This window comes from Rhipicephalus microplus, chromosome 6, assembly GCF_043290135.1.
Source record: "Rhipicephalus microplus isolate Deutch F79 chromosome 6, USDA_Rmic, whole genome shotgun sequence".
NCBI lineage: Eukaryota > Metazoa > Arthropoda > Arachnida > Ixodida > Ixodidae > Rhipicephalus > Rhipicephalus microplus.
Window position 1 is genome coordinate 44,840,526 of NC_134705.1, and position 27,868 is coordinate 44,868,393.

General features: G+C 46.1%; 1 protein-coding gene across 1 annotated transcript in view; it reads left to right on the forward strand.

The window, feature by feature from the left end:
• Nucleotides 1–24,374, forward strand: part of LOC142764763 (uncharacterized) — a 422,070-nt gene extending 397,696 nt beyond the window's left edge. The window contains exons 9-10 of the mRNA XM_075865291.1: nt 19,521–19,547; nt 24,082–24,374. Coding sequence (XP_075721406.1) covers nt 19,521–19,547; nt 24,082–24,281 — 227 coding nt within the window. The 3' untranslated portion in view covers nt 24,282–24,374. The remainder of the gene's footprint in view (nt 1–19,520; nt 19,548–24,081) is intronic.
• Nucleotides 24,375–27,868: the final 3,494 nt, after the last annotated feature.

Sequence of the window (27,868 nt, forward strand, 5' to 3'; positions counted from 1 at the left end):
ACTGGTGGCTGCAGGGAATTCAAATAGAAATCAATCACAAGCAGAACATTGCTTACGTAACATTACTGGTGAACAATGGAAAATGTTTATTCGAGCGCAAACACATGACACATTCACACAAACACATGTGTCGTGTGTTTGCGCTCATGATTTTTAACCGTTGTTCCAACTAGCCCAATAATTTCTTTTACGTCACTGGCTAGGTCACCAAATAGACGGAAAGAATGAAAAACCGTGAAAACGAGGGTCATCGCAGAAGCTCTCCTTTCCCAATTTACACAAAAGCGGAAAGCTGTCGCGTCTTCTTTCAGGTCTACTAACCACTTGTGCGATGCGCCTATTCGTAAATTTTTGTTATTCACTTTTTGTTGCGATAGCACTTATATAAACACTCTCGGCCGAATTTTTCCGCGGGCGTCGACGTCGCTGTCACCCGCCGTATATGTATATCTATCTATCTATCTATCTATCTATCTATCTATCTATCTATCTATCTATCTATCTATCTATCTATATATATATATATATATATATATATATATATATATATATATCACGCCAGAAAGAAAAAAAATCGGGAAAATACTCAGGCGCGCGGAATCTAACGTTGCTTGATAGGTTCATTTATGAAAACTAGCGCAAATGACGCAGCCGATCAAGCGAATCATATATGCGAGGTAGTGGACAGACGTCATTTTTCTTCACTTGGTTCATGTTGCGATGACCTATGCAGAAGTGCAAGATGCCGTCTTTCTTCTTGACAAAAACCACGAGGTACGCCCAAGGCCTTTTTGAAGGTTGTATGACGTCATTCTCTAGCACCTTCTGTACTTGCTTATGAATCTCCTCACATTCTTTCGGGGCTACACGGTGGGTATTTTGCCGAATCGGTGGCGTGTTGTCTTCAGTGCTTGGTCAATGATATTTGTTGGACCTTTAACGTACACGAAACACAGTCTTAGAATCGTTGTATATTTTAAGCAGGTGCTTTTAATCAGACGATGGCCGCGTGGAGCAGATGTCCCCCAATAAAGCTGCCGAAGCGGCAATAGTCGCGTCACCCAGTTGCAAGGCAAAATATTGCGCGGCTTGATCCACATCGTCGTAGTAGGAAATTGGGGTGTTGTTTTCGATTTGATGGCGGTCGCTGCTGAAGTTTGTGGGCAGCACTTCTGCCTGTCCAGTAACTGGCAGCAACCTCTCGGTACGGAAATGCCTTGCGTAAGCAAAAGCGCAACTATGTGCTCCCCTATTAGGTCCTTATAACACGGCCACCCACAGGCAACCGACGCAAGGCAGCAGGATCTTAGTGGGAGCGCCACATCGTCGGCTATTCGCAAGAGACCGTGTGGTTCCTCACTGCTGTAGTCAACATACTTATGGGCGCAAAACTTCATCATACTTTCAGGGAAGGTGATAGCAGTGCCATGATAATGAAGAAAATTTATGCCAGAAATTATCTTTTTATAGCAGTCTAGCAGCCAGACATAAGTGGCGACGAAAATGGAATCACCGATGTGAAGGTGAGCGGTGCATTTGCTCGTGGGAGTCGTCAGCTGGCCACAAGCATTTATTTGTGGCTCTGTCGACGGTGTCTTTTCCTTTTTGAGGCGGTCGGCGAGCTCTTGTGGCATAATTGAGAAGTCGGCGCCAGTGTCAACCAACGGTGTGATGTGATGTCCGTCTGTGATAACAATAAAATCAGTACGTGCGACTTCTTCGGAAAAGTATTAGTCAACATATTAGTCTTCGTTGTCATGGTTAAATCAATTTGCGGTAGTAGGTGGCACTTGGCGGTGTCTCAATGATTGGCAACCTCACTCCTGGAGATCGCCGCAGCTAGTTTCCCCGGCGGGGGCTAGGCGAACGGCCTCTTGTGACATCCGCGAAGCTCTGATGGTTCGAGGAAGTGTGATGCGCAGGTTATAGAGATAAACATTGACGCGGTGAAGTTGTTGGGCCTGCCAGCTAATCAGCGTCGTAGGCGCGACGGTCTTGAAAGCGGAAAGAAGCAGGAGAAGAAAAATGACTGAACGCGTAATTGTCAAGACGGCAATAGCGGGTAATGTGACCTGGGTCCCCGCAGCGGAATAAAATAGGCCGACAGTCGGCCGTACGCCGTAAGTCAGTGCGGTGAACTGGTGTCCGTCTATCAGAAATCAGAGACCACAAAGGCATGCCAGTGGGTTGTGACTGGTAGGTCATCGCCTGAAACGACGGTGGAGGACGACGTACCACATCAGCATCGCTCACTGTATGTGGCTCAGGACTTGGCGGTGTAAAAGCTTGCCCAACGTTTGGCGGATGATTTCGGCAACAGATGCGGCAAGCGTTTGAGTAGGAGGAACGCAGAGGGCCCAAAGTTCCTCAGGCAGTATTTTCTTGATCACATGCCGCAGAGAACTTTTGCAGACGGCAGAGTTCTGAGCTGCCGCACTTACTGCCGCGTGGTTCTGCTGGCTGTTAAAATGTCGGCATCATTGTTCCAGTGTGCGCTCTATGACAGTCGCCTCTATTATGAATTCGTCTACTTTTGTAGGCGTATTTCGTACAAGACCCGCAAACACCGCTTCTTTAACCCACCGCACTTGATGACGCTGTTTCTCCACCTTGGGGATCTCACGATCAGCTAGTCGAAACAGAGATACAGACACTCTGCGTGCATGGCGGCTGTTTTGTTGGGTATCTGCACGCGGGCGTCGATCGGTTGCTGTGAGAGATCCCGTCAATCCAAGTTCAGAAATGTGTCGAGGATTTTTGACCGAAGTCTTCCCATGATTGGAAAGTAGCCTCGCGGTTTCATACCCAGCGCAAGCGCTATGTTTAAGTGCAAATAATTCACTGCGAAGTTTTTGTTGTTTACTCCCGTTTTTAGATGCAGTGACATGCTAGAATTGCTAGAGCTATTCCTCGACACCTTCAGACGCTTTCCCACGGAAAATTTTAGGAACGCGAGGATGTTCAAGAGTGACCTGCGAGGGAGGTGTCTGCGATGAAAGAATAACTGTGGATGGGGCAGGAGCTGCCATACTGCTAACATATGGAACAAGTGCGGACTCCGGACTTAGGCCTAGTAGGCGCTGACTGAATCAGTGCACCGGAGTGGTGACGAGGGGTTGAGGTTTTGGAGTAGGCTCCAGCACCTCCACCATTGTCACAACGTCAAAGCAGAGGTCTTGCCGTGGAGACAGAGATACCATAAGCAGGTCCGTCTTTTGTAAAGACGATAGTCTTCCTTGTAAACCTTCGACGGAAAAATTTGATTTGTCTGTCTCTCTGTCTGTCTGTCTGTCTGTCAATCTGTCTGTCTGTCTGTCTGTCTGTCTGTATGTCTGTCTGTCTGTACATTCCTCTGTTGGTCAGCCCTAACAATACCTCAAACAGCGCCAAACGGCCAACCCTCTCCGCAGCGCCCACGAATTACGCTCAAGGTGTAGCGTTCATAGTTGCGCGATTGTGTATTAAAAACCAATTATTGCGCATATGTGAGGTACCACAAAAACGCTTCGATGTTTTCTATGTATGCCTTTATACAAGAACAGGCACACACAAGTAACTCCAAGGAATGTAGCGTTTATTTGTGCTGCGCTGACAGTGCAACGCGATGCTCAAAAAAGTGTTTCCAACGTTTTGTACGACGTCATGGTGGTGGCACCTGCCCGTCACTTTGCGTTCTACACCTTATCACCTCCGAGACTGGCGCGCATCTTTGCGAAGATCTGGCAGTTATCTTCGCTTTTGAAGATAACTGCCTGCTGTCACTTGTCTCTAACGTGCCTAGATGCACTCGTTTGCCTCCGCCACACGCTCGAGGCACTCTAACGGAGTGCCTGCAGAATACCATTCAAAGATTTTCTTACGCAGTACTTCAAATAAACGTTTTGTTCACTCTCTCCAGACGCAAGACTATCGTCTTTCGACGACATTCACAGTGTAACATGTATTTAAATAGAACGCGCTAGCGAGTTCTTCTTCGACCTTTCCTTAGTCATTCATAGCACATGCATCACTATTATCGTCATTCATGAGACATACACCTAAATAAATAAATAAATAAATAAATATATATATTTATATATATATATATATATATATATTGTGATCATCAGCTAAACACACTGAACGCAATGATCGTGAGAAAACTACTACTCACGAGCGAGTCGCGTAGCACTATAACCCTAGGGAATCTTCCCCGCCCCGCCCTGTTTTTTCTTTCTCCACTATGCTAGCCATTCCTGCTTTCTCATTTTGGTACAAAATACTAGAGCGGACAACATGTACCATCGTTCCTGATGAAGGCCATACTCTGGTCAAAACTGTCAATATCAACACTTTCGTTGTTAATGTTGTAACACTTCCTCATCTCCCCCATCCCCCCATGCTCAGGGTAGCAAACCGGCTGCATATCGACTGGTTAACTTTCCTGCCACTCTTTTCCTCCTATTTTCCTTCCTTTTTTGACACACGCACACACACATACACACACACACACACACACATATATATATATATATATATATATATATATATATATATATATACCGGGTGTTCAAAATTAAGCTTTATGATTTTTTTAAAATTAGGCGCTCGAAGGCACGTGAGAACCACTTGTGCAAATAAGTTAAGCGGCCAGGGGGACAGAAAGTTAGATGATAATTATCGCTGTCAGCAGCCCAATTAACTAAAATTTAATAATTAACTTTTTACTGGCTGCGGTAAGTTGGCATGTTTATATTGAAAAAATGTAGGCAGTGGTGTTTGTACACAGTTTCAGTTGGAAGATTTTTTCTAGCACGCCTGTGTTCCGAGATATCCGGCTCCAAAGTTTAATTGTCTTTCGCACGATTACGCATGCAAGAGGGTGAGGGTCCGCGCAAAGCTCCTCCCTAAAGTGACGCATCTGTTGCGTGTGGTGTTTAGTGTGTGAAGAGGGTGGAAGCGTAGGCATAGGTGATAGCAATTACCCTTGCCCTCTTCGGCCGGCGAAATCAAAATGTGACAGCGCGGTGCGCCATGAGCCTTACGCATGATCCTGATGAACGCGATAACAGGAGACCATTTTTCGCGACGTTTTTTCGTGACTTTAGATCACACTGAGACATCTTCTTGTGAACGCGTTAGCAGGACCGTCCTGCACTAGGGTGCCTCCGGTTAGAGCACAGCGTCTCTGCATTGAAGGTCTACCAAGGAAATCCACGTGGAGTCCTTTCGAGCTAATATGGCTGCTTCTGGCGTGAGGTATTCTACCAAAGTAAAAGTAGACGTGGTGCTTGCAATGGCTGAAATGAATGGCAACGCTTCGTTAGCAATGGAGCTTTACGCGTCTCGCCACCCACACCGTCCCCTTCCAACAAGGCCCACTTTCACAAACCTGTTTCGACGCTTCTGCACAACAGGCTCTGTCCACCTTCCGAGACGGACCAGGAAGGCAATCGTCGATGAAGACTTTGAAATCGACGTTGTCGCGTGCGTAACCTCGATGCCAGAGCTCAGCATCCGACAGATTGCCGATCAGTGCGGTCGCAGCATCGGAACAGTCACAAATGTTTTAAGAAAGCACAAGTTCCATCCATATCACGTTTACCTTCATCAGGACCTAAATGAGGCGGACTTTGAAAGGCGAGTTGACTTCTGCAATTGGGGCCTCATCAAAACTGATCAAGAAAATGACTTTTTGCACAGAATAATTTGGACTGATGAAGCTCGGTTTTGCCGAAATGGAAGTGTTAATCTTCACAACGCCCATTATTGGGCACAAGAAAACCCACACTGGCTGAGGCAGCACAAGCATCAAGTTCGCTGGAGTGTGAATGTGTGGTGCGGCATACTCGGGGACAGGATCATCGGACCTCACTTTTTTGAGGACAACTTGAACGGAAAGATGTACACAGAAGAAATATTAGGTGTTGACATTGATGATCTTGTCTGCAGTCTTTCCCTGAATGACCTGCGCCAAGTATGGTTTCAGCACGATGGAGCACCACCACATTTTTCTACCAGGGCGAAGAACTGGTTGGACAGACGTTTTCCACAACAGTGGATTGGGCGCGCAGGAGCGATGTTTTGGCCACCAAGATCACCTGACCTTTCTCCGCTCGACTTTTTCCTTTGGGGCTACGTTAAAGATCGAGTTTACGTAACAGAGCCCAGCGATGTTAATGACATGAAGGACAGGATAACATCTGCCTGTGCGAGTATTCCTGCAGAAGTACTGCGCCGAGTCATCGAGTCGACGCGACAGCGGTTCATGCTTTGCGTTGCTGCCGAAGGCAGGCATTTTGAACACTTTTTGGGGCATTGACGTCTTGAGAGGTGAAGAGTTTCGATGAGATTTGTGCATGACCGAAATATGCTTATGTAGCAGCAGGAAATATGCGTTAGCAAGGATAAAACTGTTTCAGTTATTATTGGTGGAGTTGTTGCTCTTGTTTCAATAAAAGTTACAGTACTCGGACATCAGCAGTCACGCTATTCGCGTAGCCCAGGCAACGACCACGCATGCTTCTCTAGTGATTATTACGCACGCGCACTGGCATCCAGATTCTCCGCTCGCACCATTACCTCGGCATGGTATCTGCCACTATCGTTAGAGGCTCTGCAGTTGCGTGTTACGACACTGGTTGCAAGCGTTCTTCGATTTTTGATTTCGACGGCCGAAGAGGGCAAGGGTAATTGCTATCACCTATGCCTACGCTTCCACCCTCTTCACACACTAAACACCACACGCAACAGATGCGTCACTTTAGGGAGGAGCTTTGCGCGGACCCTCACCCTCTTGCATGCGTAATCGTGCGAAAGACAATTAAACTTTGGAGCCGGATATCTCGGAACACAGGCGTGCTAGAAAAAATCTTCCAACTGAAACTGTGTACAAACACCACTGCCTACATTTTTTCAATATAAACATGCCAACTTACCGCAGCCAGTAAAAAGTTAATTATTAAATTTTAGTTAATTGGGCTGCTGACAGCGATAATTATCATCTAACTTTCTGTCCCCCTGGCCGCTTAACTTATTTGCACAAGTGGTTCTCACGTGCCTTCGAGCGCCTAATTTTAAAAAAATCATAAAGCTTAATTTTGAACACCCGGTATATATATATATATATATATATATATATATGACGTCTGGGTTGAGACAACCTTTATTCAGTCAAGGGCTCAGCAGCGAACGGGCAGTCAGACCAAGCGCGCACACACCCGATGGTGATTGTGGTGACACCTAGTGTAGACGAGGACAGGGACCCAGACGAATGATGTTGATTGTTACAATGCATATATGAGAAGAAGCGCATAAGGAATGGCAACAATAATTCCATCCGCGTCGAAGCCGCCAACCTGGCCATAGCAAGTCAATGTGGCAGAGAACGTCGCCTGAAGGGCTTCATGCGAGACACGTGCACAATCTCAGAGGTGCGGTGACGGTGGTCTGATAGATGACAAGTGGGTTCACACCATAATTTACGGGCGAAGTCTGGTCAATAACTATGTAAGGCCTAATGAAGTGTGGCTAAAACTTGTCAAACAGACCAGGTGTACGAACGGGTGTGAACAGGAGGACCTCGTCACGAGGTCGGAAGAATACAAGGTGTTGAGATGCGTCATAAGTGACTTTTCAATCTTGCTGTCGCGCTTCCATGTTGATGCAAGCACGATCGTGACACCAGGCTAGTCTTGAAATGTATTCTTCGCTGGAAGACGGAGACGAGTTGACGTCACTGTTGAAAAAAAAACGTCGAGGAAGAAAGTATGGCAGTGTCCATAAACGAGGTAAAACGGCGAAATTTCGCTAGTGCGCTGAACGGCTGTGTTGCAGGCAAAGGTGGGGAATGGTAGGAGAGTATTCCAGTTTTTGTGATCTGGACGAATGTAGACAGCTATAATATCAGCAACAGTACAGTGAAACCTCTCCGTGAGACCATTGGTCTGAGGGTGGTAGCTTGAAGCTGTCGTGTGTGTTATTCCAGAAGCGCGCAATACTTTATTTAGCACTTCCACGGTTATTTAGCACCCTTCCACGGTCAATCAGCAATACACGAGAAGCGCCGTGGCGCAGAATGATGGCGTGCTGAACGAAGTCGCCAACTTCTGAAGCAGAGGCAGTTGATATAGACGTTGTCTCCGCGTAGCGTGTCAAGTGGTCTACGGCGGTCACTATCCATCGTTTGGCAGTAGATGTGACAGGATCAGGGCCGTAAAATTCGATACCTACAACCTAAAATGGCGTTGTGGGGCACGGAATTGACTGCAGAGGCCCGGCCGGTGCAGTTATCTGGAATTTACGACGCTGGCACGGGACACAGGAACCAACGTGCCGCGCGATGCTAGTAGATTTACCAGGCCTGTAGAAGCGACTTCGAATGCGGTCGTGAGTTTTTTAAATACCAATATGCCTGGCAGTCAAGTCATCGTGAAAGGCTTTAAGCACGTCAAGTCGAAGAGAGTGTGTAACACGGGAATCCAGCGTTGACAAAGTGGTAGATGTGACGCTACAGGACTCCATTCTCCAGCTTAAATCGCAAAGGTTGACGATGATGCCGCGCGTTAGGTGGATGGGAAGCTCCTGTGAGCTGGTCCATAATACGCCTACAGTGCGGATCAGACAACTGGCAGGAGTGAAATGTGCGCTTGTCATCCGATAATAGATAGTCTATTGAGGCGCGTGCGGGTACTGCAGTAGAAGTGATGGCCGAACTTGACCGATACTGAGCTGGGTATTTGGTAGCGGGCAGCACGAAAGGGCGTCAGCGTCTTGGTGTTATCTACCTGACTTGTTAATGATATCGAAGTCATACTCCTATCATCGAAGAATCCACCGACCCAAGCGTCCAGACAAGTTCTTCGACGTGGAACGCCAGCATAGGGCGTGGTGGTCCGTAACGATCGTGAAATGACGGATGTGGCAATAGGCACGGAACTTTTGCACTGACCAGACCACAGCCAAGCACTCATGCTCAGTTATGGTATAGTTCTTCTCGGTCGCAGTTAGAGCTCTACTGGCATATGCAACTTCTATCTCATGTGAAGAGGTGTCACGTTGGAGCAGAACAGCACCTATACCACGGCCGCTAGCGTCCGTATGTATAGGATGGTCAGTGCAGCCTCATCAAAGTGGCGGAGTAAAGGTTCGGACGTGAGGGCACACTTTAACAGGTCGAATGCCGTTTGACATTCTTCAGACCACAGAAAGCGTACGTCAGAAGCAAGAAACTAGTGCAGTGGAGCCGCTATCAATGCAAAGTTTCGTATAAAACGGTGAAAATAGGAGGCGAGACCAAGAAAACTTTGCAACTCCTTCGGACATTCGGGGCGCGAAAAGCGAAGCACCACAGCAATTTTGTCCGGATCTGGCCGAATTCCGTCTTTGGTCACTACGTGGCCCGAAACCTTGATAGCGTTTGTGGCGAAACGGCATTTTTTGTGTTGAGTTAAAGAACAGCGGCAGCAAGGCACGTCAGAACGTCATCCAAACGTTGCAGGTACTGAGGAAACGTTGACGAAAAAATGACGATGTCGTCCAAGTAGCAGAGACAGATCTTCCACTTGAGGCCGCGCAGCATGGTATCGTTCATGTGCTCAATTGTAGCCGGCACGTTGCACAGCCTGAAAGGCATAACGTTGAATTCGTATAGCCTATCGCGGGTTGCGAATGCCGTTTTCTCTTCATCCTCTTCGTGCATAGGAATTCGCCAGTATCCGGAATGCAGGTCGAGGCTGGAAAAGTATTTCACGCCTTGTAGAGGATCAAGGGCGTCGTCAATGAGAAGGAATGCGTACAGATCCTCACGAGTGATCTTGTTCAGCGCCATGTAATCCACGCAAAAGCGCACGGAGCCATTCTTCTTACGAACCGGAACCACAGGCGACGACCAATGGCTAGATGAAGGGCGAATTACTCCTCGTTTTAGCATGTCAGCTACGTTTTCTTCGATTATTTTTCTCTCAGCAGGAGACACGCGGTAGGGCCGGCTGCGTACAGCAGATGTTCCGACTGTGTTTATTCGATGCGTTGAAGTAGTAGTGCGGCCTGACGTCGAGAAGTAACCATCGAAGGTACTTGCGGGTTTCTTTAACAAAGCAAGTAGCTGTTGCCTCTGCGAAGGTGTCAAGTCGTCGCTAATGGCTGCAGTAAAGGCTGAAGGAGATGCAGGCTTACCCCTAGGGCTGTCGTTGGAGGAGACGGCATGAAGTGGCACGACGCGCGCAGGCTCGGGATCCGTCATGCATGCCACCGAGGTGTTCCGAGGCAGTAGAATGTTTTCGAATGTTGTATTCACAACGGTGACAAGTGCGAATCATTGAGAAACCTAACTACACCGGAAGCTAGAATGATGCATTTACCGACGCAGCTAAATGATGGTGAGACCAAGACGTTACCATGGTCGATGTCATTGGAGGTAATCATTACAATTCGCTCTTGACATGGTGGTAATTCGGTATTCTCCGCAGCTCTCAAACGAAGTGACCTCTGGGGGTCTTCGTTGAGCGTGCAGTCCGTGTCGGTGAGAAGGACGACGCGTTGGCCATACCAAACTGCCACGGAGGCAGAAGAAAGCAAATCCCATCCTAAAATTAATTGGTGAGAGCAGTCAATCAGGACAGCGAACTGAATGTGGTGCCGGATACCATCAATTAAAACACGGGCTGTACAAAAAGCGGAAGGGCGAATGGTATACCCCTGGGCAGCAACCAACGTAGGTCCATCGTAAGGGGTCATCACTTTTTTCAGAAGTTGGCCTAAATCAATACGCATATTAGAAAATGCCGAACCCATGTCCACTAGAGCATCCACGTACACTCCTACTACCACCAAAATAATGTTGCACGGGCCTGGTGGAGGAATATCAGTCGTCATTCGGAATGCAGTTGTCCCGAGAAACTGCATCACTTAGTTTTCCGGATGACTAGCAGTGACGAATGAGGCAGGCTGAAGTGCGGAGGAGGAACGGTGAAAAGGTGATGGTGAACGGCGTCTAGAGTTACGGCTGTTCCCAGGTGCGCTCGATGCGGGCGGAGACGGAGACCGGCGTGGAGGCGATGAATGGCATTGACCTTGATAGTACACAGTATCTCGTTCACGCATGTCGTAACTGCGGCACTCGTCTTGCTGGCGCTTGCAGCAGAAACGAGAAATGTGGCCGCGAAATTCACATTAATAGCAAACTGGGCGAGATGACCACCTGGGGAAAGGGAGAAACCAAGCGGAGTACCTGAAGAGAGTGCGATCAGGTGTGCAGAGGAAGGGTCAAGCGGGATCAAAGGAAAGTTGAGGGGAGAAGCGGTAGCGACTGACGCATACGATGGTAGTGGCAGCGTCGTGTTTATCTCACTGGGAGGCATAGCAGCGACCTGCGCGTAGGTTTGTATGGGCCGTTGTATGGTGACGATGTATGGTGATGTATATGTATAGTGACTGGACGTGAGTCGGAGAGTTCAGAGATGTCAGCTCCTCTCTGATAATGTCACATAATGCCATTCCAGTAGACTATGAAGAAGACAGTAGAGAAGGTTGAAAACCCATGTTATGCAACTCTTCACGTATTATGTCTCTTATGAGGTCACGGAGAGGTCTGTTAGATTGTTCGCCTATGTCTGGTTGTAGACAAACCGAGTCGAGAGTATGGAGGCACTGACATGTCGTGACGACGTCGGCTATGGTAGCCGGGTTCTCCGCAACCAGGGAATTGAAAGCAACAAGGCTTATACCTTTAAAGTGTGGCGTACTAGTTGGACTCTGGCATAGATGAAGTGGCCCACCGGGAGAGCGCAAGAACGCCCTCAATGTACGACGTGTACCACTCACCGGAATGTTGTTGGCGAGTGTCAAGGGTTCTCTTCGTGACTGCGGACCGAATTTTCAATGTGCCGAAAACGTGAAGGAGCAGCTGCTCGAAGGTCGCCCAGTCGGGTATGTCAATGATGTGGTTCAAGTACCACGTCTTCGCAACACCGGTCAAGTAGAAAGAGACGTAACGTAACGGACCTTAGCGCTATCTTTCCAGCGATTAGCAACGCTCACGCGGCTGTACTCATTCAGCCATTCCTGCACATCTTTCCCACGAAGACCGGCAAAGAGAGGGGGATCACTCTGGTGGCTGTGTACGTAAACAGGAGGCGTGGCTGAAGACGTCGGGGGAGAGATAACAACAGTGATGGCTGGATCGTTCTCTGACATGCTGCCGGACATCGGGGTCAATCGGTGGCCTGAACGCAGCTCCAGGGAGTTGAGCGAGGTGGGAGAGGACCAAGGGCCGAAAATCCATCTCCACCACGTATGACGCGGTGCAGACCAAGCGCGCACACATTTGATAATTATTGTGATGACACCTAGTGAAGATGAAGACAGGCAACCAGACGGATGAGTATCATTCTGATAATGCATACATGAGAAAAAGCGCATAACGAATGCCGACACAATATATATATATATATATATATATATATATATAGTCAAGGGTTTAATTCGACGCTGTGGCCAAGAGTCTGGCCTTCATCAGGATATATATATATATATATATATATATATATATATATATATATATATATATATATATATATATATATACTGTCGCGGTAATAAACTGATTACAAGTAACAACCGTGCAGCAAACAGCGGAACAGTTCTGATCGAGCACCGCGAGTGTGTCCTCGTCTTTTCCCAGCGATATTCTTCGCCACGCACAAGCAATGATGAAACTAGCCACAGCCAGAGACCCACAACTTGCCCGTGCCATTATTTCCCCTCTCCGAAAGCATGATGGCCAATGCATGATGGCCAGTGCAAGCATGATGACCAGTGCAAGTCTTCCACGTGAATATTACGGCTTCATCCTGTCTACGCGGAAGATGTTCGCCAATGCACCACAACAAGAAGACCATGCGCTGAGCTCTGCGACAACTTTGCAGTGGACATCGCTGAGGCACTGAAGAACCCGGAAAGGCGCGCAATTACGATGCAAGAGTTTCTTCGAGTGGCCGCGTTTGTGTATGGGACTCCAGAGCCATACCTTTTTTCCGGGGTGGTAGGTGACTTCTCTGTGGCGAAGGTTCTACCGGTGAGCATCGTATTGTTGCTGAGAACAAATGCGCAAGCGAGCTAGTTGTAGAACTTTTTCTGAGCACTGCGCATACTCGCCCGCCTTTTCGGGGGTCATCATTAAGGCGTCAGGAAAAATCATGGCCTAAAATTGTAGTAATGTCACGGCCGTGAAGCAGGCGGAAAGGTGTCAATCCTGTAATTTTTTGCAAGGCCTGGCTATATGCGAAAGTTTCAAAAGGAAGAACACCTATCCAGTTCCTGTGGTTTACGTCGACATACATAGAAATTATGTCCGTGATGGTTGTTGAGCCGTTTTGTTAAGCCATTAGTTGGTGGTTGGTAAGGTGTCGCCTGGCGATGTATGGTGCCGCTCAGTGTCATAACTTCTTTCAGCAGTTGCGTAGTGAAGGCCGTGCCTCTGGCAGTTAGAACTATGGCCGGTGCACCATAATGGAGGATGACAGCATGAATGAAGAAGTCTACGACATCGCTTGCTGTACCGCGTTGGACTGCTCGTGTTTCATAGTAACGGGTTAAATAGTCCATCGCAATTATTATCCAGTGATTACCAGCTGAACTATTCGGAAATGGACCTAGGATATCTATGCAACAAGCTAAAATGGTGCTCGGGACTGCTCCACAGGATGTAAAAGACCAGCAGGTTTAATGGGCAGAGCATTGCGATACTGTCAGTCTCGGCAGGTTATAACACATTGCTTGACGTTACGGGATTGTTCCGGCCAGTAGTATTTTCAGCGGACACGAGCCATAGTACACGTGAGCCCTAAATGGCCGGAAGTTAGCTTGTCATGGCACGCCTTGAGGATGTCGTCTCGCATCGCAGATGGTATGATCAGTTGGGCGGTTTGAGGGTTGTGATCAAAGCTGCGCTTGTACAGGATGTTGTCACGAAGAAACATTATGAAATCGTGCGCCTTAATGTCCATTGTGCCTGATAAAACTGGTCCTCGAGATACTCGATGAGTGAGTGAAGCTCTGTGTCTTCACGCAGTTTCTGACACAAGTCAGAAGCTGTGACGGCCATGAGGAAACGTTTGTCGCCAGCTTTATCAAGAGGAATTTAGTTGACTGGAGCACGTGACTGGCAGTCAGCATCGGTGTGCTTGCGTCCCGACTGGTAAAGTACCGTAACGTTAATTTATTTTACGCGCAGACTCCACTAAGCGAGGCGGATTAAGGGGTCTTTGAGGCATGCAAGCCAGCACAGAGAATTGCAGTCGGTGACTACTTTGAACGGTTGCCCATACAAGTACTGTCCAAACTCGGCTATATTCCACACGACCGCTACGCATTCTTTTTCTGTGGTGGAATAGTTCGCTTCAGCCGATGATGACTTATGCCTAGCGTAAGCGATAACTCGCTCGATACATTCCCGCCGTTGGACAAGAACGGCTCCGAGGCCAACATTGCTTGCATCTGCGTGCACTTCAAAGTTGGCGTTTCCGTCTAAATGACCTAAGATTAGAGGAGTCTCAAAGCGACGTCGTAGCTCGCAAAAAGCTTCGTGTTGTTCGGGAGCCCCCACAAAATCAACGTTCTCTCTCGTGAGTTGGTGTAAGAGTTCTGCTACTTTTGATAAGTTCGGGACAATGCGATGATAGCACGCGCTAGGGCCCAGAAAATGGCATACGTCGTGATTGTTTATTTTTAGCTGGAAAGACAGCGACAGCCAGTAGTTCTTCGGAGTCTGGGTGAATTCCATCAGTGTTGCCAACATGGCAGCTCTTCGTAGGCGAAGTGGCCGTTTTCGGGCTTGAGCGACAGACCAGCTGTTCGGAGCGCCTCAAGTACTACACGAAGACACGGAAGGTGCCGCTCGAAAGTCGCTGAAAAAACGACGACGTCATCTAAATAGACAAGACACTATTGCCACTTGACACCAGACAAAACTGCGTCCACTATTCGTTGGAAAGTATCGTGAGCAGAGCAAAGTTCGAAGTGAAGCATCTTAAGTTCGAAGGGAAGCATCTTGAACTGCCTGTCATGAGTAATGAAGGCGTTCTTTTCTCTGTCACGCTCACCGACCTTAGTTTGCCAATGACCACTGCATAGATCCATGGATGACAAATATCGGGTGTTTCGGAGGTGGTCTAGTGATTCGTCGATGCGAGGCAGCGGGATCTTTCTTTCTTACGATGTTGAGTTTGGGAAAGTCAACACAGAAACGCATTGTGCCGTATCTCTTTTTCAACAGCACAATCGGTGATGCCCATAGGCTTGTAGAAGGCGAATGATGTCGTCAGCAAGTATTTGTTGCAGTTGGGCGTGAATGGCGTCTTATTCGTTGCGGGAAACACGATAAACACATTGTCGATTAGGCCTTATGTTGGGCTCTTCTATGATTCTTGTGCTTTGCTACGGGCGTGCGTTTGATTTTGGATGTCGTAGCAAAGCAATCACTGAAGGAAAAGAGAAAGGAGCGAAGACTCTTTTGGGGTGAAGCCGATAGTTTTCAGTTCATATCAAGCTGATCTAGAGGCTGCTTGTCCTCGTGAGAACCGTGAGAGAGTTGCGCGAGTGATAAGCTGGCTCTCGAGTCTCCTACTTCTTCGAAGCAAGTGATGACACATGGCCTTTTGAAGTGCTGTTATTCGTGACTGAAATTTTTCAGCAGAATATTTGCCGGCTGTTTTGTCAGTTGTACGAGGCCGCAGGTGACCCATACTTGGCGTGGCAACAGCATGGAGACGTAGCCTTTCACAACTTCGAGAACCATTCAGTTCATGTCGCTCAGCGCGTTACCTAGAGAACTAGAAAGGGGTGATACTGTCACTGAATCATCGAATACACGGAACGCCATTATACGCGATTCGCAATTGTTATTGTGCGTTACGTGAAGACGTCACCAGAAATTCCTGATGAATTCTAAGAGCCCCATATTCTCAAAGAAACTCTAATCCCAAGATGACTTGCTTGGAGCATTCCCACAGTACGTCGAAAGTCCTGATGAAGGTCAAAGCACCAATATGAATTGGGCCAGGGCACCTCCCAAAGAGCGTCACAAGATCACTACCCATGGTACGGAGCTGCGGACGTTTTATGGCGTCATTACTTTTCGGAGAGGAGCCGCGAAGTCACTACTCATAACGGAGTAATTGGCGCCAGTATTCACGAGTGCGGTGGCAGAGTTAATGATTGATATGTGGGGTTTAACGTCCCAAAACCACTATATGATTATGAGAGACGCCGTAGTGGAGGGCTCGAGAAATTTAAACCACCTGGGGTTGTTTAACGTGCACCCAAATCTGAGCACACGGGCCTACAACATTTCCGCCTCCATCGGAAATGCAGCCGCCGAAGCCGGGATTCGAACCCGCGCACTGCAGGTCAGCAGCCGAGTACCTTAACCACTAGACCACCGCGGTGGGGAATGGCCGAGTGAATGTGCATGTTTCTAAAGTATCTGCGGAAAGCATTGCGTCACGTTCAGAAAATTTGGGACAGAAAAATTTGCGTTGTCAACGTGTCGTGGCGGAAGATGTTTGTCAATAGCGGCCCCACCTCGTTGGTAGCTGGCCTAAGATTCGCTGGCGTGGGCCAGGAATTGGTGATCCATATCAAGGACCAGAAAAAGTGGCGTAACAACTAAGCGAGCCGAGCCACCGGGGAGAAGTTCAACGTTGCCAGTGGCCTTGTGCAGGAGGCAACGGCGGCTGCACTGCCAAGTATTCCTGAATCTCACGAGGGTTGGTCGACAGGCGTTAGGGAAAACCCCAGAAAGCCGATCCTGCGATACGCACACTGGCGGTACAGACGACTCGTTTTCCCGCTGTCGTAAGAAAGGGTCCTTTAAGCATAGGTGCACCATACGGGAAATTTACGGGCGACCTCGCGTGGGACTTCATACTGGAAAGTGTTATCCTAGGTATTTGCAGGAGCGAACTGACGGGGAAACGCTGGAAAAGTAGAGGGTGGTGGGCGTCCAGTAGAAAGTTGAGAACTGCTCAATGCTTCGGCGTAAGACTACCAGGAGCTTCCGCACGCACTGGGAGTAATGGTTGGGTCACATTCCTAATTTTCGCGCTAATGCAGTCAGTCAGAATTGTCACACTAGGATGAACAGGAGTGAGTGAACTTTTTCGAGATCCTTGTACACCACGCTCCGCACAAGCTCGCGGAGGGCTGCTAAATTGTGTCTACTGGTGAAAGGTGACACCACAGTGACAGAAGCTTGGTAGTCATACTGCAGAGAGCTATGCTGAAGTGCTCGCTATTTGGTATTAGCTTCAGCGATGAACTCATAGTTGGGGGCTTGCGCATGAGTCTAGCAAAAAGTTGCTCCTTTACACCTCGCAGAAGAAGTCGCACTTCTTGTCTCATCGATCCCTGGGTCAGTGCGTTTGAACAATCATGACAAGCGTTTGACAAACATAGCAACGTGTTCATTTCGCTTCTGAACCCGGCTCGGCAGAACCTGCTCGGCTTTCTGTTCTGTATTGAGCTTTATGAATGCCTAGCGTAGCTGTCGCTAGAAATCTTGCCAGTTGGTTACAAAAGGCTCATAGTTCTCAGCATAGTCTTCAAGTGCGAAATAGACGTAGTGAAGTTTCTTGAAGTTTCTTGGTTTCATACCATTCGCGGGCGGTTGCGAACCGGTCGAAGTGGTCTAGCCAGTCATCCATGTCCTCGAACACATCACCATCAAGTGGCTTCGGGATGCGTGCTCTGTAGACGACTGTTGGGGTGGATGCAAGTTGGTTTATTTTGCTCTCTTGCGTCAGACTTGTAGTTGTGGTTATCATTCTACTGTTTTATTTGAAGAAATAAAAGGTATAATAATAATAATAATAATAATAATAATAATAATAATAATAATAATAATAATAATAATAATAATAATAATAATAATAATAATAATAATAATAATAATAATAATAATAATAATAATAATATATTATTATTATTATTATTATTATTATTATTATTATTATTATTATTATTATTATTATTATTATTATTATTATTATTATTATTATTATTATTATTATTATTGCTCAAGGAATCCAATTCATAGGTAGTCCTAGCACGTGGTTGCTGTGGCAAGGTGCCGGGTTTTCCTCCGAAATCGTTGAAATGGTGCCAGAAGCTTGAAGAGGCTTGAGTTAAAACTAGCGCATTGGGATCGCACCCGGCAGCGGCACCAGTTTTTTACGGTAATAAAATGAGTACAAGTGATAACAGTGACGCAAACAGCGGAACAGTTCCGATATAGCAGCGCGAGTTTATTTGACCTCGTATTTTTGCAGTCAAATACTGAAGTATTGATCAAACTAATTCGCAACAGCCAGATACCTACTACATGCCCGGGCCAATATATGTTATAAATATATATATATATATATATATATATATATATATATCTTCAACATTTTGGTTGCCTACTGTTGCCGTGTACTATATCACTGCATCTGTCGGCGTTTACAGAGAGAGTGGTTCTTGGCGCTGGGCTACGACAGCTGTTTTCGAGAATAAATTCACCAGTGCGAACTCTGCCGGAGACACAGGTGCACTCATGTCTGCTATAAGGCTGACTGTGCAAAAAAAAAGGTTGTTGGCCGAGTAAGAAGTGTGTTTCACTCACTTGTATTCACGAACGTGAGACGCCCACTTAATAGCCGCTCGTGACCAGTCGTGGCCAAGATACCTGTGGCGCTCATTGCCTTCGCGTCCACAAACAAAATAACGTCACCATCTCCAGAAAGGTTTCGCATCTCCAAAACAGAGAAAACCACCATACGGGCTCTCTATTCACCCAAAATAATGACATGGCTTGTAACAATTGCATTGAATTGCTCATCCCGCATTTTCTGCTCAAGCAAGTGATTTTTTCCCCAATAATAAATCATAAATCTTATGGACTTGAACGACACTGCTAGCATGTGAATTGACGAAATAACGTGGATGCCTATCAGCTAACGAAGGCTGGGGAGTGCTCAAGAAGTGGTGCAAGCGCGCGTGTACTTCATATCGGAGAGAGTGGGGATTTCTTTCATTCTTTGAGCTTAAGTAGCACGCTGATAGCCTCAAGCTGCTTGTCCTACTTTATGTAGCACTCCGACTTGTTGTTATTGCACTCGTTTAAACACTTTTAGGCAAAACTCTGGCTGTTTTACATGCTTCATCTTCTCATCTGCATATACTAACTACCACCGCTTGGGTTCCCTTTACGGGGTATATGTTTCCGTGAATAGACTCAATAGAATAAAACTTCGCTTCGCAGTTTGTTTGTATTTGTGTGCTTACGTAGCTTAGTTACATACACGTATAGTGTGCGACATTCCATGAAAAAACATTACAGCCATATAGAAAAACCTAGCCTTTGATTGCAATAAGGCTTCCAGATGCTCAACCTTTTGAAACAAGTTCAGTGTTTTTCATTGGCAAAGTTTTTTTGTTTTGAAACAAGCGTTCTTTTTTGCTTTTTGATGTGATGTTTTGATTAAGCAATTTTTTCTCTTCAGATGACGAATATACGTTCGTCTGTCTAGGTAAGTGGTTATCAGATATTGCAAAGTTTTCGAAGACACGTGCTTTTTATCAATATTACCTTACAATCGGTATATCCTCTCAAGAGTGCGTTACCAGCTCAAGTTCCCTTAAGTTGTGAAATAACTAAATTTGCATTTCGGAACACGCAAGGTAACTTCAGACAACCAAACGTAAGGTGAGAGGAAGTGTTCAATATGATTTTTAAACTCTCACATTCTGTCGACGTTTGAAGGCTTGTGGTCTTCACCTTAAAATAGCCATAGAGTCTGTACATTCTTTCTCGTAGTGCTGACTGTTTAAACAAAAGCAAAAAGTGCCGCGTATATCATCTCCTGCTTTGGATCTGTGGTGTAGAATAATTTGGTTATTTAGAAAATTAGGTAAACAACAAAGCCCGCTTTTCGTTGATAGCATCTGTACCACAAACATCCAAACACACGTCTGATGGTTCATCAAATCTGCTGTGGCAGTGAATTGTTTTTGCAGAGCTAAAATTCTTAGCTCAATCAAGCTATTTCACCCTCCTGTTTCAGGCAGTCCAAAATCTTAGAGAGCTGCGAACCATATCACTCGCCCTCAAGTCATGCGCACAATATTCTATTGTATCGTAGTGCCCCAGATGATATTACATTTACACAACTTCTCATGCAACCTGAATCAGGCACCCTACGTAAGACAAGCGTGGTGACTGTCCACAAGGAATAAATCTATAAAAGCCACATGACTTGCTTAGACATCTTTCAACCAATATTAATTCCTTCACAATACTAGCATTGATGTTCTAATATATGTGACAGCCGTTGTTTATCGACTTGTGATTCGTATAGCGAACAGCCATAATTACGTTAAAAGAATTATATCAAGAAACCTAGTATCTCTGTTATTAGTACAAAGTTCGAAGAGTATGATGCGGTCTCGAGACAAGCGCAGTAAAATGTTTAAGGTAATCGCAGGCATCAGGCAGTAAAGTAGGAAATTGTCTATAATCATCGACATTCATTAAGCACATAAGAATATGTATTTTCATGCTTGGAGAACTGCCAGTGAAGTTTGAGAAAAACGATGGTCACACAAGTGTAGTGCAATGCATGAGTCATAGAACATCGCCAGTTTTGTGCATAGCATTCGCATTCGTGCTCATTTCTTTTTTAAGTAATTAGCAATGTCACTTTGACGCACGACCAATGCCGAACACCAGAAATTGGCCCACAGTATTTACTTTTAGATGCGGAGCATCTTATACTCTCGCCTTGTAGAGCGCCGTCCGCGCCGTCCGCGCCGTCCGCACCGCTTCTCGAACATTCGACAGCTGACGCGCGCGCATGCGCCGTCGCGCCGTCGCCCACTCTTCCACCATCTGTGCATCCCTTCCTCCTCTACACACCGTGCGCGCTTCACTCCTCCACCATCTGTGCACCCTTCCTCCTCTACACACCGCGTTCGACATCTACAATACTCCTGATTCTCCAGTGGACGCGCATGTGGCGTCGCGCTTCGAGAACATTCAACAGCTGACAGTGCATGCGCCGTCGTGCTGTATATATACTCAAGGTCGGCGCTCGCTCGCTCAGTTGCCGCTCGTCGGTTGGTTTGTACGGCGCGTCGACGTCCAAGGTCGCGGTGAAATGAATTCCAACGAATCCACAAACACAATGATCGACGTCCCTTCGACCAGCGCCGCCCTTTCGCATACGTGTGTACGTGTTCACTCATTTAACACCCCCTCCTACAACCACGTTAACCAATTTAGCCATCGACCCAAGTAAGTCGCAATTTAACACCCCATTTCACAACCACGTTAACCAATTTAGCCATCGACCCAAGTAGGTCGCACTTTAACACCCCGTTAACCAATTATATGGTCCGCATCCTCCTCAGTGTTCCCCCGAGGGAAGCTGCGGGCAATTTTTTTTACATTAAGAATATGCTTCAAATATTTAGTTTGGAGTTAAGTGTTTTAAAGCTGCGTGATAGAGCAGTGTTTTGTATAGCTGCCGTGTTCTGCCGAAACAGTACTTTTTTACCCCATCCACGCTCCTGTGATGCTGCATATCGCTTCTCGACCGCATCCGTAATTTTCTTGTCCTACTGGTATTTGAACATCACTAGCTACGTGCCCATTCCGTGTGTTTGCTTCATGCTAGATGCTGAATCAGCCTTCGAATTATCTAGGCGAGTATGAAGAAAAGCTAGCATAGAGCACCAATGGCAAAATGGTGTGTGTGGCAAGTCTAACTTGCGAAGCCCATACGCCACGCGCGAATCAGTGACACATAGGTATATGAATAACGGCGACCGCATTGCTCGCACAATTCAGGAAGTGGTAGAGTTCTGGTACAAAAATGTTTTGCAGCTCACCTTACAATGTACTTCGTTGTGTGGCGACTTTTAAACCTTTTTCACGTCTGGAAATTAAGACCTCCAAAACTTGGACATCTCCAAATGATGTCCCAAACTTGGAACTTATTCTTTCCTACTTAACCTATGCTTAACAGATTCTTACCGAGCACCGTACTTCAAGCAACGACAGGCTATTCTTCCTGCGTTTTGTTTTATGGTCAAATGCCATAAGCTCAAATCGGCACCATTCAGCCCCACCAACCCCATTTATCCGAGGGCACAGCAGTTTCCGAAGCTGCTCCAATTGCAGAATAATTTCGGTAATTAGCTTGCACCCTTATCAAAGCCTACAGAAATTCAGCAACGATGGCAGAGGGCCCTACAAGAAACTTCAACTCAACTTTCTTTTTTGACTGTGGGTGCCTGCCACTCATGCACCTGGTACATCTTCGAAGTTCGACAGCCGGTACCGTGCACCATGCCACGTCCATGAGCAAACTTCTGCTGCAGACTACCTCAACACGCACCTCGCGTGTGCTGTTGACTTGCGTTGCCGAGGCTGCAGAATTTATTCACGCGAATCGCTTCAAACAATATCGCGTGCTCGTTGTCCTCGCCACACTTTAGAACACGTCGTTGGCTCCGTGTTCAGCGAGAGGGAAAGGGGTATTGATGAAGTTGTGCCTCATGAAGAGCTCCACAGTTGAATCGTCAGTGCTAAGCAAGAGAGGCTTGTGCAGGACTTTGTTACTCTTCTCACTGGCTAGGCCCACGCCCCTCTGGTGTCTGATTTAGCAGTTGTGCTTTTCCAGACTAAGTGTTTTATGATAGCGAGTATACATAGCCTACTGTTGCTGCTAAGCAAACTGCCCGAGCTAAGAAAAAGTAGTCGGGAGCCTAATTCTGTTTGACCTATATATGTGTTAACCCTGTTTTCAATCGTATTTTTTTGGCATTCTCTTTTATTTACAACGATTATTTGCTTACAGCACATATTTGCTCTAATACCTGTCGACAGCAAATTTTGAAGCTTAGTGTACTACTCGCCTTGTAATTTGATATTGCTACACGTGTTCCGTATTTTCATTCTTGTTGAATTCGGTTTTCGCCAACAAAGCTTGTCAGGAATACTCAGCGCGAACTGCGTCTTTTTTTCGAAAGGGCTAGTGATTATTGTAGAATGTTTTGTTCGCTGTGCGCAAGACGCGAAGTCTCGATATTAATCTAGAGCTTTCGCGATGACAGAGATAAGGCTAGAACATTTGAAGGCACATGTATAAATGCCGATGTGCCTCGCCGTTTGTCACACGATTGACGGTCGAGGATCTTTTCGCCACTATCAGTGCCAGTGTGCATACCTGTATTTTACGTTCAGCTTAACAGCCACAAGTTTGGTTCAATAAACATTTTCGTCTTCTACCTACAGTCGGCTCCCTTCATTCACTTCCCGACCCCGTGATAATATTGATAAAAACTTGCGCCATCTTTATAATGTTAAATTTTCTCCGATGTTGGGGCAACTAAGAGCACCCCTATGCGCACTCCAATGGTTCACACCTCTATCAACCAAAGCGGCAGTGGCCCCAATGCTACGGTGAAACAATTGCTAGCCCACTTAGATAAGTATCAATAGCAGTATTGAAGTTGATTTAATAATTTGTGCTGTTCATGTGGTAATGATTTGGGACGATGAATGGTTCGCCTAATGAAACGTATATCTGTCGCTGATATGAAACTTTTTCTAATGTCCTCACACATATTTTGAATCAGCAGCTTTGGAAAGACGATGCGCATAAAACGTGCGAATTAAACCATCGGTTCAAAGTGAGGACGACTTGTATACCATGTTTCCGTTATGCGCAGCTAAGAAGCACCTGCAAACTAAGTTCGGGATATAAGGAGTAAATTTTCTTCGTTCTTTGTTATAGATTTTAATGTACGTTTGCACGGACCAAGAAATCAGCTGTGGGTCAGCTCTAGACACTCTTGGCTCTTGATAATTAAAAGAGCAATTGACTGCAGAAACTGCCATTTTTAAAGCCACAGCATTTGGATTTATTATAATCTAGTACTGGGCCTACTTTTCTAGTGTATCTGGTGCTTAATATTACCACTACATTACGGAAATACAGAAGTGAAAATATTGTTCACGACGCTTTATAGTAAATCATTTAATGCTTTTCATTTTTCCAGATACTATAATGTATGAGCTCCTTGTAGATGATGCGCATAAAGAGCATGTACCAGAAAACTGCACACACTATTTTATACAAGCAATTAAAGGAGGAAAAAACAATACCAACGAAAACGTCACCGAATGTATCAAGCCCGACCTGAAGAATACCACTCCAGTAGTTGACACCAATCATTATTCTTCAACTTTCCGCCAATGACCACGGCCTCCTAGTATGAGAATTGCCATCCTCCCGGAAAAAATATGTCAGTTTGCTCCTTAAATAAAGTTTAGTTTTTGTAGCGTACTTGAACTCCTAAAAATCCAATGTGTTTTTTTTCTGCAGCCCTTATTGGGCTGTAGGTGTTCATGTGAATTCATTATGGCCTGAATGTTGCGCAAAAAAAGACGCCGAAAACAAGTGAACTCAACATGTAGTTGTTCACTTTCTTGTCCTCGTCTTTGTTTGTGCTACATTTAAACCATAATCAATGAGTACCAAATCTCTCGCAGCTTCGTTTTGTCCCAAGGTAATTCTTCTTCGTTTGCTCAAGAGCAGGCTGTCCACCGTCCTCTGAACCATCAGCAAGGCCAGACAGTACATTGCCACTTCTTACCAAAGGAATATCGGTTCCGCATGTTACATGACGGAAAGTAACCTAACCAAAAATAACATAGAAATTGGAGGGTCCGCGCCTAGCCATATTTGCTATTAAAGCTTTGTGTTCCTACACAAATTTACTCAAGCTGCAGTTTACTTCTGTCGACCGAATATGTGCAGCCTCACTTGAGCTCCTGATGCAGTCACTTATTCCACGTTTATTAACTTATTATGTGTGAAACTATTGCGAGGAGGTAGAGGGTTACTATGGTCACATTGCTAAAATACATGTTTCAAAGAGAGGAACTGGTAGGCAGAAAGGCAGGGAGGTTAACTCGTCCAAGATATCTGGTTTTCTGCCTTTTACGAGAGTGTAATGAAAGAAAAAAAAAGTGGAAGAGAGATAGCGCATTCATCAGCACTGTAGTGAGTAGAGTGATGGAACGTCGCTTCAATTCCTGTGTGGTGCGTTGAAGAGTAAATCCGAGCACGTTAAGCCTGGTAAGCACATACATATAGATGAATGAAACTGATTGCTGGCAACAAAACAAAATCAGACACAGTGATCCCGTACCCGTACGCTACACGACTACACGCAGTCTCTAGACACGTACGCTGTGTGGCTACACGCAGACACAACAGTGGCTGGCTAACTTGAACGTAACCGTCCATCACACAGCCGGCCTGTGGTAACAGTGACTTAATGAGTCCGTTTGCACGTCGTGGTACAACATGACGAACAGCCGAGTGAGGTGGATGCGAAGAAGTCCAGAAACCAGGTAAGAACTGGATAGAAGTTGGACGCCAGGTACGCAAGCGTCCATAAGAGCGCAACCCATCAGGCGGCTGTTCAACGATTCTCCCGGGTAGTCCTCGCCGACCTGGAGAGCCTCTCGAATGACGTGTTCTTCTGGGCCCTGGCTGCTGCTTCTTCCTTTTAAAAAGCGAAGCATTTCGTAGGGAACTACGGGCTTTAGGCATATCTATCTATCTATCTATCTATCTATCTATCTATCTATCTATCTATCTATCTATCTATCTATCTATCTATCTATCTATCTATCTATCTATTTATCTATCTATCTATCTATCTATCTATCTATTTATCTATCTATTTATCTATCCATCTCTAGCCACCTACGCCATTTTGCTCCATTTGCCATTTCCTTGATGGCATCGATATTAAAATTGGTAGGACGTAACAAGAATGTATGGTAAAAATAAGTGACCAGTCATAACATGAAAACCAGCACATGTATGTCAAGAATGTCATGACTAACTTTTGATGGTGTCGCTGCTCTTGCGGTGGTTTAGTTCACATGACATAATGCAAAACTGGTATATTATGACATGGCTGCATAGCGAACATAAGTTACAGACCCTAATGTTCAAATCTTCACATGCATTTCATGAAGGTCATGACTACACGCCACGCTCATGCAGCGCTCACGGCCGTTTCACTGGCTTCACATATACCAAATTTGGTGTTATATGCCGTCGCTGGATTACGAAGGTAAATGATATGTCTAAACAAGATAATCATGAATTACATGTCATGCATAACATCATATGCTACACTCATGACGCGCTCGTGGTCGTTTTGCTTGCTCTTCTTATACCATATTTGGTATCACGTGACGATAATGGATGATGAAGGTAAGTGATGCGTGCAAAGATGATAATAATGATACGCGTGTCATGTAAAACAAGGCGAAACGCTATACTCATAGCGCTCTCGCGGCCGTTTCACAAGCTCCACATACCCCACATTTGGTATTACAGGACGTGAATAGACGATGAGGATAAATGATACGTTCAAACAAGACAATAATCACGTAGAAGTCATGGACGGCATAATTTACGTCCACCTCGTAACGTTTCGCTCATGTTGAACTGTCATATCAACGATCCCCAGTTGTGCTTCGCATATCATCGATTCCCACTGTACGTGGGACCTGCCAATTTTTTCTCGGTTGCTTCAACCACGTCCTCTCTCTTTTTCTTTTTCCGTTACGTCCCACACTTTCACTGCTGTAGTCTTCTTTCCCTTTCCTTTTCACCACACTACCCCCACTCAAGAAAGTCTGCTGCCATTAAGCAATTTGGTCTGATCGTCGGCTTGTGGAAAAAAGACTTGCCTCACTGTCACACAACATACATGCATACAGGTCACAGTTGGCAGTTTTGAGCATGGTTCAGGCATCACGGCAAGGCACACATGGTAGTACAAAAGCGAAGCAAAAAATATTTGCACGTTTGCGGCTGTGCGAGCAGGCGATTGGTGTGTAGTGACATCATGGATCCGAGCTAACGGTTGGTTTTGACTCATTCCCACGCCTAGCCTAGCGTGGGTTTGCCATGTCCTGGAAAAAGGGTATTCTGAGGGTTGAGCCGACGCCTGGTTATTGGACCTTTAAGGCTCCCGGCAAAGGCAACACACACCTTTGGCCCCGGCTTCACGCAGACGGCACCTCTGGGCCGACTCTCCCAGGGGAAATCGGCAGTCGCCTTTTCCTGTCTCTCCTGCCACATCTTCGTCTTTCCCTCACACTTTTTATTTTTCCTACCCTCTCCTCACTTCTGTTTACTTCCGATTTTCAAGGCGGCAAGGATTGTGTAGGTATTCCATTTTGGATAATTACATTGAATTATAGTGACAGCGTACGGCTGGCGTCGGGAGGACTTGTTTAACAAGTCCAGCCGCTTCTTCTTGTTCGGCTTCTTGGTGGTTGGGTGCCGCTGTTGCCGAACACATTCATACCCTTATGACTTCACAAGCATTCACCGCCCTTGATCGGTTTCGTAAGAGAGGCTGCACGGAAGCAAGTTTTCACTTCTCGACAGAAACTTAAGTTACTTTCGCGATGTACCATATTATCCTTAGTGAAAGCACACCTCCAAAAAAACTATCCCCTTTTTTCATGGCCAAGTGCCTAAAAATGGACCTACATACAAAACATCCAAAAATGTCAAGCGGGGACCTCCTTTTGGAGCTAACTGAAAAAGACCAAGTGCCTAAGCTATCCCAACTAACCAGCACTGGAGAAACAGCTGTCACCGTTTGGGTCCATCGCTCTCTAAACACCAGCAGAGAAGTACTCTCCGAGGAAGACTTCGTAGGCCTTAGTTACGAAGACCTCCTTAAAGGATTCCAAGACCAAAACGCCATAAAAGTTTAAAGAATAGTAATCCATCGCATTATTCAG